Source organism: Entelurus aequoreus, linkage group LG14, assembly GCF_033978785.1.
Source record: "Entelurus aequoreus isolate RoL-2023_Sb linkage group LG14, RoL_Eaeq_v1.1, whole genome shotgun sequence".
NCBI lineage: Eukaryota > Metazoa > Chordata > Actinopteri > Syngnathiformes > Syngnathidae > Entelurus > Entelurus aequoreus.
In genome coordinates, this window is record NC_084744.1 from 30,841,645 (window position 1) to 30,855,279 (window position 13,635).

Below are 13,635 nucleotides of genomic sequence, written 5' to 3' on the forward strand. Positions count from 1 at the left end.
ACAAAAAAGACAAGAGCAAAACTCACTGATTTTACAGGCAGCTCGACTTGAGGCTTCAAAAGGAAAAAGGCAGGGAGGGCAAAGGTCATCTCCTTTTCAAGCTGTTGCAAACAAAATAGAGGACATAGTTACAGTGCAGCATTTTCTTCGACCTCTATTTGAAGTTAACATACTTCTCGCCGTGTTGGGGCGCTGCTTTTCTCCTTTGGACATCGACTGTTCTTTTTTTTTTTTTTTTTGCAGAATACAGTACTGTACTGATTAGGATCACAACTTTGCATAGAGTAACAGCATGATCAAACGAAAACGCTGCACATCCAAACTCCGACAATGTGGTGGTGCAGCAGAGATGTTAGCTCAAGTCCATCTGTTGAAATAATACTGATAAGACAACACGACACAAAGAAAGGATACTGCAGAGATCAGTGCAATGAGTACACAGGAAGGGACAGAGGCCTTGTTCATACTGCAGGTCAATTCCGATTTTTTTGGCCATATCTGACCTGTATCGGATTTTTTTAAATTCAACGTGAACAATGCAATTCCGATTTTTTTTAAATCGACCCAGGCCTCTTTTGGATGTGGATATAAATCTGATATGTATTCAATGCGACTGCAGGCTAAACAATCGGGTTGCAACAGCGATAAGCATCATAATTCCTCACCAAAGGAGATAGTTGCAAAATAAATAAATGACAAATGAGCAGAAAACAGCTGAAAATATCGTTTAGGAACTCACATCAACGTCCTACCAGCTGTCTTCGACTGCTCGCCCACACGCTCTTAGGAGCAGAGGTCGAAATGCCCCACAAACTGCAAGAGCCAAAATGCTTGCCCTCCCAAACTTTTTGAACTGGGTCAGGCCAAAATTCAATGTGTTTTCTTTATTTTCATGACTATTTACATTGTAGATTGTCACTGAAGGCATCAACACTATGAATGAACACATGTGGAGTTATGTACTTAACAAAAAAATGGTGAAATAACTGAAAACATGTTTTATATTCTAATCTAGATTCTTCAAAATACAGTGTTTCCCACACATTCATTTATTTGTGGCGGCCCGTCACGAAAGAATTACGTCCGCCACAAATAGAAAATGTTTTTTTTTTTTTTTTTGTCCTGTCCAGCTTCTCAGGCAAATCATATAGTTGATGTAGATGTCCATATCGGCTGTTCAGATTTACTTTACAAAAGAGAAGTGTAGGATACTTCTCTTGTTGCCTTATTTGTATTTGACCACTATTGTTTTCTGTTTATTTGTTACTGACTGTGGCAGGACACCTCTGCCTCTGTTTCACTTTATGTTGCTGGTAAATAATATGGTTGTAGTAGTAGGCTAAAGTTAAATTATTTAGTATGCACTAATTAAAGGGGCAGAGCTTTAAGACATTTTAGCTTTTATATTTTAAAAGATATATTTTTTGCAAGAACCACAATTAATAAATATATTTCAGTGAATAACTTATTGTTCAAATCTGTATATAAATATGTACATAAAGTGTTGTAATTATATTGTAAAATGGATGGATGTTTAAAACAAAACTTATTATTAATTAGTAAGTATACATTTTTTGAACCTTTTTAGAGAAAATCATATCATTGTAGTAAATTATGCAAATTACTCGATGATGTCATGGTGACCACGCCCATAACCACGCCCCCACCGCCACAGGTATCTTGGCAGTTTATGGGAAACACTGAAATAGCCACCATTTGCTCTGATTACTGCTTTGCACACTCTTGACATTCTCTCCATGAGCTTCAAGAGGTAGTCACCTGAAATGGTTTTCACTTCACAGAATGCCAAGAGTGTGCAAAGCAGTAATCAGAGCAAAGGGTGGCTATTTTGAAGAAGCTAGAATATAAAACATGTTTTCAGTTATTTCACCTTTTTTTTTGTTAAAGTACATAACTCTACGTGTGTTCATTCATAGTTTTGATGCCTTCAGTGACAATATGCAATGTAAATAGTCATGAAAATAAAGAAAACGCATTGAATGAGGAGAAGGCGTGTCCAATCTTTTGGCCTGTACTGTATACACACACACACCTGTTCTACACGCAATAATTCAGATCAGGAAATGTTGACTTTATGATTGCACAAATTCCTTGAAATTGCCAAAAATGCTACTAGTACTACTAATGTCTTACTACTACTAGAATTCCGTAAACACTGCAGCACACGTGATGTCATGTCTGCATGTGGGTCAGATTGTGTTCACATTAGACTTCGCCTTTTTTTTTTTTTTTTTTGTAATGTGCGACGGCATAAAAAGATCGGATTTGACAAAAAAAATCTCATCGACTTCCTACCCTGCAGTGTGAAAGTAGCCTTATTATGTTTACAATAAGACTGCTGAGTAGTGGGCAGGGTTATACATCTGTAGTACTTTGGCTCAGTAGAAAGACTCAAAAAAGGAATATGTGCACTGTATGCATACACATCAATGAATATACTGCTGTACAAAAACATAAAAAATTACTTATGAGAGTGGGATGACTTCTAAACTGTAGACATATCATCTGTATGCTACAATAAGTCACTATTTCAGGTACACGCAAAAAAGTCCTGTTCATAAATGCTGTTTAAAGTGTTTGCCACAACACTTCCTCTGTCAGTTCTGTACTTGGATATTGCTATTTGCCTTTTTTTAGGATTGTAAAATGGGAGTGGATCCTTAGTGTCCTTTTTCCGCATGCATACATACTGTGTCACACTCCTATTTTGAAAATAGGCAGTGGAAATAATGTAGTTTGACAATTCTCACTTGTACAGAGGGGAAAAACAAGTAACTTCATAGTGATGTTCCTCTCTTAATGCTGATGTAGTTGAATAAAAAAATAATAACAAAAATAAAGTGTCTTTACTGTAGTTAGTTCTTATGCAGTTTAGGTCCATTAGACGGTTTTAATTCCGATGAAGAACTGATGAAATACAAGTCCACCACGCCATCTGAAGGTCATGTAGTGCAGCAAAAGGAAGTGACAACATTTAGGCATCATGTCCCTGATAAAAGGCTCTTCGTAGCACCGCCGTTCATACTGCGCTGGCAGGTAATGGTTGAAAAGTCACATGCTGGCGAAAGAGGGACCAGGCCTTAGTGTTCACCGTTAGGGTTCTTTCCGTGCCAAAGTCTGTTTACTCCGCTCGTTGTGGGTGCCGTTTCAGTTCATGGCGTGCTGGCGAATAGTGTGGAAGATCCAGTCCATCTTGGTAGTCCAGCCGCCATGATGAGCGTCGTTCATCTGCTTCATGAAATAGTCCAGGGCCTCCTGCTCCGACTTGTCCAGGGCCAAGGTCTTGCGAATGTACGCGATGTCGTCAAATGATTGCAACTCGGGCATCCCGGAGCCCAGCATCATGGAGAAGAGGTTGATAAAGAGGTTGGCGTGCTGCCGGATTGCCAGGTATGCCTTGTAACACATCTCCTGGAACCTGATGGGCGGGAGGAAATTAAAATTTGATTCCAACACTTAAAGGCCTACTGAAATGATTTTTTTTTATTTAAACAGGGATAGCAGATCCATTCTTTAAACAGGGATAGCAGATCCATTCTATGTGTCATACTTGATCATTTTGCGATATTGCCATATTTTTGCTGAAAGGATTTAGTAGAGAACATCGACGATAAAGTTCGCAACTTTTGGTCGCTGATAAAAAAAGCCTTGCCTGTACCGGAAGTAGCGTGACGTCACAGGTTGAAAGGCTCCTCGCATTTCCCCATTGTTTACACCAGCAGCGAGAGCGATTCGGACCGAGAAAGTGACGATTACCCCATTAATTTGAGCGAGAATGAAATATTCGTGGATGAGGAACGTGAGAGTGAAGGACTAGAGTGCAGTGCAGGACGTATCTTTTTTCGCTCTGACCGTAACTTAGGTACAAGCTGGCTCATTGGATTCCACACTCTCTCCTTTTTCTATTGTGGATCACAGATTTGTATTTTAAACCACCTCGGATACTATATCCTCTTGAAAATGAGAGTCGAGAACGCGAAATGGACATTCACAGTGACTTTTATCTCCACGACAATACATCGGCGAAGCACTTTAGCTACGGAGCTAACGTGATAGCATCGGGCTTAACTGCAGATAGAAACAAAATAAATAAACCCCTGACTGGAAGGATAGACAGAAGATCAACAATACTATTAAACCATGGACATGTAAATACACAGTTAATGCTTTCCAGCCTGGAGAAGCTTAACAATGCTGTTGCTAACGACGCCATTGAAGCTAACTTAGCAACGGGACCTCACAGATGCTAAAAACATTAGCGCTCCACCTACGCCAGCCCTCATCTGCTCATCAACACCCGTGCTCACCTGCGTTCCAGCGATCGACGGAGCGACGAAGGACTTCACCCGATCATAGATGCGGTCGGCGGCTAGCGTCGGATAGCGCGTCTGCTATCCAAGTCAAAGTCCTCCTGGTTGTGTTGCTGCAGCCAGCCGCTAATACACCGATCCCACCTACAGCTTTCTTCTTTGCAGTCTTCATTGTTCATTAAACAAATTGCAAAAGATTCACCAACACAGATGTCCAGAATACAATTTTGCGATGAAAATCGAGCTTTTTGTATTGGATACAATGGTGTACCAATACTTCCGCTTCAACGATTGACGTCACGCGCAAACGTCATCATACATAGACGTTTTCAACTGGAAGTTTAGCGGGAAATTTAAAATTGCACTTTATAAGTTAACCCGGCCGTATTGGCATGTGTTGCAATGTTAAGATTTCATCATTGATATATACACTATCAGACTGCGTGGTCGGTAGTAGTGGCTTTCAGTAGGCCTTTAAAACAGGTCATCAACAACTTTTTAAACATCACAGATACTAGTATATTCACCAAGGATGAGTACCTTTCACATTTCAATCCATACGGTACTTCTGTGTGTGTTTATGTGTTAATAAATGATCATTTGTTTAGTAATACAATCTAATTTGGTTATATAACATTTAACATTGAGCTGATAATGATAATATTGATAATGATAATAACTTATATTGTATATTTTCTGCTGGATCTACTCTTTATTTTATGCTCCCGTTTTTTTTTGCTGCAGCTGTTATACATACTGTATTATTGTACATGTTAATTGGGATTTGATATATATTGTATATATTATATAATAATATAACATACTATAATAATATATCAATATATATTATATACTGTATATATAATATGTCAGTATGACATATGTTATATTTTATATTGCTACTATGGTCAATTTTTAGTCTACTTTATACCTTTGGTTTTCGCCCTCTTTTTGTGCCCTTGTGTACATTATCCTTTCCATCCTTTGTAACTGAGCTACTGTGTGGAACAATTTTCCCTGTGGATCATTAAAGTTTGTCTAAGTCTATTTCTTACACTTTTGAGTCTCATTTGCAAGTTTTATATACAGTCGTCCCTCTTTTATCGCTGTTAATTGCTTCCGGACATGACCACGATAAATGAATTTCCACAAAGTAGGAATTACTCATTATAAATCAAATATTTTCATAGCTACAACATAAAAAAAATTGTATGACTTTTTTCAACATTATTAGAACCCTCAAGACATGAAAAAACACCCATTAGTCACCTTTACATTATTTTAATGCTACCGTATTTTTCGGACTATAAGTCGCAGTTTTTTTCATAGTTTGGCCGGAGGTGCGATTTATACTCAGGAGCGACTTATGTGTGAAATTATTAGAGAGACTAGACGTATAAGATTTCATGGGATTTAGCGATTAGGAGTGACAGATTGTTTGGTAAACGTATAGCATGTTCTATATGTTATAGTTATTTGAATGACTCTTACCATAATATGTTACGTTAACATACCAGGCACGTTCTCAGTTGGTTATTTATGCCTCATATAACGTACACTTATTCAGCCTGTTGTTCACTATTCTTGATTTATTTGAAATTGCCTTTCAAATGTATATTCTTGGTGTGGGCTTTTATCAAATAAATTTCCCCCAAAAATGCGACTTATACTCCGGTGCGACTTATACTCCGAAAAATACGGTAGCTACACAACAAATTGAGCTAACACTACTAATGTATTATTCACACATTTCTAACCTACTGTTATTATAAAAGTTGTTTTTTATTTGAAAAATCCATCATTTTGTGAAGGTCTGTGGTTGCTCATACTCCAGCAGGCTCCTTCAACTTCCTTCCCGCACTGTGCGATTCAAGAACTCCTTCATTCCGTACTCCATCCAGCTGTATAATCACTCGCCATACAGCAATAGATGACATCTGCCTATTACCTGACACCTGACATGTTAGCTACTTCCCTTTTTTTTTTAATGTCTATTTTCTATTTCCTGCTGGACCTACTCTCTATTTTATGCTGCTGCTGTCATATATACTGTATATACTGTAATATTGTACATGGTCATTGGTATATATTGTATATATGTTATAGACATAATATAATATATCTGTATATAAATTATTCTGTGCACATATTATGTATATATTCGTATATATGTTAGATTTTTTATAGCTTTTTTAGTCTATTTATACCTGCATTGTCCTTTCCATCATTGTAACTGAGCTACTGTGTTGAACAATTTCCCTTGTGGATCATTAAAGTTTGTCTAAGTCTAAGTCTAAGTGTAATCTTTGCACACACTCAAAGCGACTTTGTCACAGTTGAAGACACATTGCCACGAATCATCAAATTTAAAATTAAGGCACTTTTTCTTCGGATGAGGCTGAAAGTTTGTGTAGTGACTTGGGCTTGTTAAAACAAACAAACAACTAACATCAGAGCTTTTTCCTTTGTTGGGTTTCATTGTGGACATGATGTTGTAACACAGCCGGTTTTACATATTTTTTAATTCCAGCAAGGATGTTTGGGTCAATTTTTACCATATGTGGATAATTTTCTGACATCACACTTGAATAAAACATTGCACTTGAATAAAACACATAAGCAGGTACTATCGGTAAAAAAAAGTTTCTTTTGCATAATAGGGCCTCTTTAAAAAAAAAAAAATTATATATATATATATATATATATATATATATATATATATATATATATATATATATATATATATATATATATATATATATATATATATATATATATATATATATTAGGGGTGTAACGGTACGTGTATTTGTATTGGAATGTTTCGGTACGGGGGTTCCGGTTCGGTTCGGAGGTGTACAGAACAAGTATCCACATGGACATATTAAGTAGCGTAACGCACGTTGTGTAAACAATGCACACCGAGGCACGATACACGGCATGGTAGCAGCTAACGGGCTACGATAGACTGACCATACGTCCTCTTTTCACCGGACATGTCCTCTTTTGCGGGGCGGAGTTTCTTAAATGCCTCAAATGTCCGGCATTTTGAGTTAGCGTTGCATGTATTTTCAATGTACGTTCAGGGTTAAGAAGGGGTTAAAAACAAAACAAATTGTGCGCGCAGCAGCATTCGTGAGGGACGGGCAGAGACAGAGAGAAAGAGAGAGTTATGATAAACGCGCATGCGTCGCCAGGCTCTGCTTTTTATCCATAGATTTATCAGATTTTTTTTTTATCATCTATAGCAGGGGTGTCAAAAGTGTGCCCCGGAGGCCATTTGCGGCCCACAGCTAATGTTTTATAGGCCCACGGCACATTCTAAAAATACTATTAAAATAAACAAAAATATAACAAAAGTGAAATAAAAAAGCTTAAAGGTTAGTGGTTAGAGTGTCCGCCCTGAGATCGGTAGGTTGGAGTTCAAATCCCAGCCGAGTCATACAAAAGACTATAAAAATGGGATCCATTACCTCCCTGCTTGGCACTCAGCATCAAGGGTTGGAATTGGGGGTTAAATCACCAAAATGATTCCCGGGCGCGGCGCCGCTGCTGCCCACTGCTCCCCACTGCTCCCCAAGGGGATGGGTCAAATGCAGAGGACAAATTTCACCACACCAAGTGTGTGTGTGACAATCATTGGTACTTTAACTTTAACTTTAAATGTAATTTAGAAAAAGTTGCAATGTTGACTAATAAAACAAAGCTGTTTTTTTTTCTTTCAAACTCATTGCTCAAAACATAATCCATCCATCCATTTTCTACCGCTTATTCCCTTCGGGGTCGCGGGGGGCGCTGGAGCCTATCTCAGCTACAATCGGGTGGAAGGCGGGGTACACCCTGGACAAGTCGCCACCTCATCGCAGGGCCAACACAGATAGACAGACAACATTCACACTCACATTCACACACTAGGGCCAATTTAGTGTTGCCAATCAACCTATCCCCAGGTGCATGTCTTTGGAGGTGGGAGGAAGCCGGAGTACCCGGAGGGAACCCACGCAGTCACGGGGAGAACATGCAAACTCCACACAGAAAGATCCCGAGCCCGGGATTGAACTCACGACTACTCAGGACCTTCGTATTGTGAGGCAGACGCACTAACCCCTCTTCCACCGTGCTGCCCAAAACATAATATTGAATCAAAATCAATGTTATTATGAATTATTGACCTATCCAAGGTTCTGATTACTTCACATAAAATATTCCACTAAGAAAAATATTTTTGGTGGAAGATTTTGCAAATTTGGTAAATAAATAACCAAAAAATGTATATTTTGTTGTTTTCTTACTGTACCGAAAATTAACCGAACCGTGACCTCTAAACCGAGGTACGTACCGAACCGAAATTTTTGTGTACCGTTACACTCCTAATATATATATAAACTGTATATATATATTAATATATATATCCCAAAAATCTCTGCCATGTGGTGATTATGTAAAGTGTGTTATAGCAAGAAGACTTTGCGTGCAGTTGCAATTCCAAGTGACTATCGCCCCATAGATCATCTGTGCCAGTGCATTAAGCAAGTCAAACACTGGATGTGCCAAAATTTCCTCCAACTAAATGAAGATAAAACTGAGATAATTGTTTTTGGTGCTAAAAAAGAAAGGTTTAAAGTCGTCCAACACCTTCAATCGCTGTCCCTGAAAACCTCAAATAAAGCCAGAAATCTTGGGGTTATTTTAGATTCTGATTTACATTTCGACAGTCACATCAAATCAGTAACAAAATCGGCCTACTATCACCTCAAAAATGTAAAAAGACAGAGGGCTCATGTCAGCTCAAGACTTTGAAAAACTTGTACATGCCTTTATTACCAGTAGGCTAGACTATTGTAATGGTCTCCTTGCAGGTCTTCCCAAAAAAACTGTCAGGCAGCTACAGCTTGTTCAGAACGCTGCTGCTAGAGTTCTAACAAAGACCAAAAAATGTGAGCACATGACACCAATTCTTAAATCCTTACATTGGCTCCCTGTACATCAGAGAATTGATTTCAAAATCCTCCTGCTCACATATAAATCACTACATGGTCTAGGGCCCAAGTATATTACTGATATGCTCCCACTATATAAGCCCTCTAGATCACTAAGATCTTCTGAGACCAATCTGTTAGCGGTTCCCAGAGTAAACTCAAATCAAGGGAGAGCATCATTCAGTCACTATGCAACAAATAGCTGGAATAAACTTCCTGAAGATGTCAGACTCTCCCCAACTCTGACTACTTTTAAAACTAGACTGAAAACTTTTATGTTCACCTTAGCTTTCAGCTAAATCTTTTAATCTTTTAACTTTTAACGTCCGCACTGTTTTTATTTTTATTGTCTGCTTTTTAATTTTGCTTTTATTTTCTTTCATTTCACTTTGTTGTCTGTGAAGCACTTTGAGTCTGCCTTGTGTATGAAAAGTGCTATACAAATAAAGCTGCCTTGCCTTGCCTTGCCTTATTAGACGGCAGTGGTGTATGGGCTATGTCAGGGGTCACCAACCTTTTTGAAACCAAGAGCTACTTCTTGGGTACTGATTAATGCGAAGGGCTACCAGTTTGATACACACTTAAATACATTGCCAGAAATAGCCAATTTGCTCAATTTACCTTTAACTCTATGTTATTATTAATAATTAATGATATTTACACTTAATTGAATGGTTTAAAAGAGGAGAAAACACGAAAAAAATGACAATTAAATTTTGAAACATAGTTTATCTTCAATATCGACTCTTTAAAATTCAAAATTCAACCGAAAAAAAGAAGAGAAAAACTAGCTAATTCGAATCTTTTTGAAAAAATGAAAAAAAGAATTTATGGAACATCATTAGTAATTTTTCCTGATTAAGATTCATTTTAGAATGTTGATGACATGTTTTAAATAGGTTAAAATCCAATCTGCACTTTGTTAGAATATATAACAAATTGGACCAAGCTATATTTCTAACAAAGACAAATCATTATTTCTTCTAGATTTTCCAGAACAAACATTTTAAAAGAAATTAAAAAGACTTTGAAATAAGATTTAAATTTGATTCTACAGATTTTGTAGATTTGCCAGAAGAATTTTTTTGAATTTTAATAATAATAAGTTTGAAGAAATATTTCACAAATATTCTTTTGTGAAATATATATACTCCCACACGGTATAGCTCCCGTGTGGGAGCTATACCGTCCCACACGGGACGGTATAGCTCGGTTGGTAGAGCGGCCGTGCCAGCAACTTGAGGGTTGCAGGTTCGATCCCCACTTCCGCCATCCTAGTCACTGCCGTTGTGTCCTTGGGCAAGACACTTTACCCACCTGCTCCCAGTGCCACCCACACTGGTTTAAATGTAACTTAGATATTGGGTTTCACAATGTAAAGCGCTTCGAGTCACTTGAGAAAAAGCGCTATATAAATGTAATTCACTTCACTTCACTTCACTTTGTCGAAAAAACAGAAGCTAAAATGAAGAATTAAATTAAAATGTATTTATTATTCTTTACAATAGAAAAAATAAATGTACTTGAACCTTGATTTAAATTGTCAGGAAAGAAGAGGAAGGAATTTAAAAGGTAAAAAGGTATATGTGTTTAAAAATCCTAAAATCATTTTTAAGGTTGTATTTTTGACTCATATTGGGCACTAGTGGTACCTTTCAAACTCTCTTGTTTTGGTGCACTCTTGCGTTCCTTTGCTTATGACGATCAAGAAGTCTTGCGTCAGCACAAAGGGCACACGTTCTCTCTTGTATCCAAACTTCTTCTTTTTGTGGTCAAGGAAATGGCCAAAATCGATGTGGAAAAGCTGTGGTGCATCATAAACAAGATTATTCAATGAAATGCGACACACCATCATCAGAGAACGTCTTAATCAATTTAAACGTGTGACCTTTACCTGTCCATCATCTTTGACCATGATGTTGCTATTGTGTCTGTCACCTATGCCCAGGATAAATGTGGCGACACAATAGCCTGCACATGACCGTGTAAACAGATCTATGGCCTGGTCATACCTAAAATTAAATAATGTGCATTGAAATTAGGTTCTCTGTCCTGACAACTGTCGTCATGATTACAATGAAAGCCACTCACATCTCTCCCTTGTTCTTATCCTTAAGCCACTGGTGCAGTGTGTGGCTGTTGAACTGCAGCGCCCCCTTTAGGCCTCCTTTGCACTGGATCTGCATGATGGTGTGAGAATTCCTCACCACCTCAATCAAACCAACACAGTCACCAATGGAGAGACAACCGTAGGGAAGCATCCTAGCAGAAGAAGGAGCAAAAAGTAGAGGATGTAGAAGGGCTGTCACCTATGGCAAAAACAATTATCAAGATTCATTTTTTCATATCCTCCAATCTCGATTAATATCACAAATCTTTTTTTCTTCATTAAAGCGGATTGTCCCGTGCAGAAGTACCGCATCTTTACTGTTTGCTACTGCAGTATCTTGTAACAAAGATGTCCGCCATGTTTGATTGAGGTAATATATGCTAATAGCTGACAACCGTCATTTTGTTCATATATACAGTACAGGACCACCAGGGGTTGATATGTAGGGGGGGGCGGGTTTGGTGGTAGCGGGGGTGTATAATGTAGCCCGGAAGAGTTAGGGATGCATGGGATTCTGGGTATTTGTTCTGTTGTGTTTATGTTGTGTTACGGTGCGGATGTTCTCCCGAAATGTGTTTGTCATTCTTGTTTGGTGTGGGTTCACAGTGTGGCGCATATTAGTAAGAGTGTTAAAGTTGTTTATACGGCTACCCTCAGTGTGACCTGTATGGCTGTTGACCAAGTATGCCTTGCAGTCACTCATGTGTGTCTGTAGAAGCCTCATACAACATGTTACTGGGCTGGCACGCTGTATGTACAGGTTGTAGGGGGCGCTAAAGGCAGTGCCATCACGACACGCCCTTATTATTGTTGTTAGGGTGAAAATCAGCAGACATTCGAGAGAATAGTTGCCCTAAATTCGGGAGTCTCCCGGAAAAATCGTGAGGTTTGGCAAGTATGACGCTGTCAAGCGCCATTCCTATAAAACTCGCGGGCCGCACTAACATTACATTTTCATATTAAGGTGCAGGCCCCGTGTCTGAGACCCCTGGTTTATACATAGCACAAAGCAAAAAAAAAACGTTGTATGCAGTGTTATTTCATTTTAAATTTCAAAAGAGTTTTGTGGCTCCCATTGTTTTCTTTAATTTGTGAAACGGGTCAAAATGGCTCTTTGAGTGGTAAAGGTTGCCGACCCCTGGTCTAGTGAAACTGCATCCATCACTCGGCTTCTAAAACTTATTGCTCATCCTCTTTGTGTTCGGGCTCAAAAATATAGGTTACCGGGTCATATTTTTTTTCAAAAGTAATAGTTATTGGCTCTCACAAAGTCTGCTTGATTAGCATCGTTATTGATGGGAAAGGGATCTTTGGTTCCTAGCGCGGCGTCACGCGACCACGTGACTGGCTTCCTAACCATTTCTCAAAATGGCTTGGGAATCTCCGTGAGACTGATACCATTTTGATCATATCTATGTATTCGCAAACTTAGCAAGTCTTTTGGTGCCATGAATCAGATATATATATATATATATGATAATAGCTTTAATATAGAGGCAACTTGTTTTTCCACTGGTACTTTAATGTATTGTTGCAGCTCGATGATTTATGAGCATGTCATGAAATCTGCGTTTGTGTTTCCAGGTGTTGAAATGCTTGCCTGAAGGTGGGTCTGTTGGTAATTCTCCGGTTGGGGGTGTCACTGATGTCATATCAGTGTTTCCCACACATTCAATTATTTGTGGCGGCCCGCCACGAAAGAATTAAGGCAGCTTCTCAGGCAAATCATATAGTTAATGTAGATGCCCATATCGGCTGTTCAGATTTACTTTACAAAAGAGAAGTGTAGGATCAAGATTTTTGGAGCTCGTTGTTCAGTGGATCAGATGTTTGATGAAGCTTTGTGTCTATCTACCACCACTACTGTTTTCTGTTTATTTGTTACTGACGGCGGCAGGACACCTCTGCCTCTGTTTCACTTTATGTTGCTGGTAAATAATATGGTTGTAGTAGTAGGCTAAAGTTAAATTATTTAGTATGCACTAATTAAAGGGACAGAGCTTTAAGAGACATTTTAGCTTTTATATTTTTATAAGATATATTTTTTGTAAGAACCACAATTAATAAATATATTTCAGTGAATAACTTATTGTTCAAATCTGTATATAAATATGTACATAAAGTGTTGTAATTATATTGTAAAATGGATGGATGGACGTTTAAAACAAAATTGTTATTATTAATTAGTAAGTATACATTTTTTGAGCCTTTTTAG

At 38.2% G+C, this 13,635-nt stretch overlaps 1 protein-coding gene across 3 annotated transcripts in view; it reads right to left on the bottom strand.

The window, feature by feature from the left end:
* Positions 1-1,925: 1,925 nt before the first annotated feature.
* LOC133664733 (phosphatidylinositol 4,5-bisphosphate 3-kinase catalytic subunit alpha isoform) overlaps positions 1,926-13,635 on the bottom strand; it is a 99,301-nt gene continuing 87,591 nt past the window's right edge. For all 3 annotated transcript variants that reach the window (XM_062069602.1, XM_062069604.1, XM_062069603.1), the window contains 4 exons: positions 11,402-11,572; positions 11,205-11,322; positions 10,963-11,114; positions 1,926-3,439 (listed from right to left, as the gene is read on the bottom strand). In XM_062069602.1, coding sequence (XP_061925586.1) covers positions 3,169-3,439; positions 10,963-11,114; positions 11,205-11,322; positions 11,402-11,572 — 712 coding nt within the window. In that variant the 3' untranslated portion in view covers positions 1,926-3,168. The remainder of the gene's footprint in view (positions 3,440-10,962; positions 11,115-11,204; positions 11,323-11,401; positions 11,573-13,635) is intronic.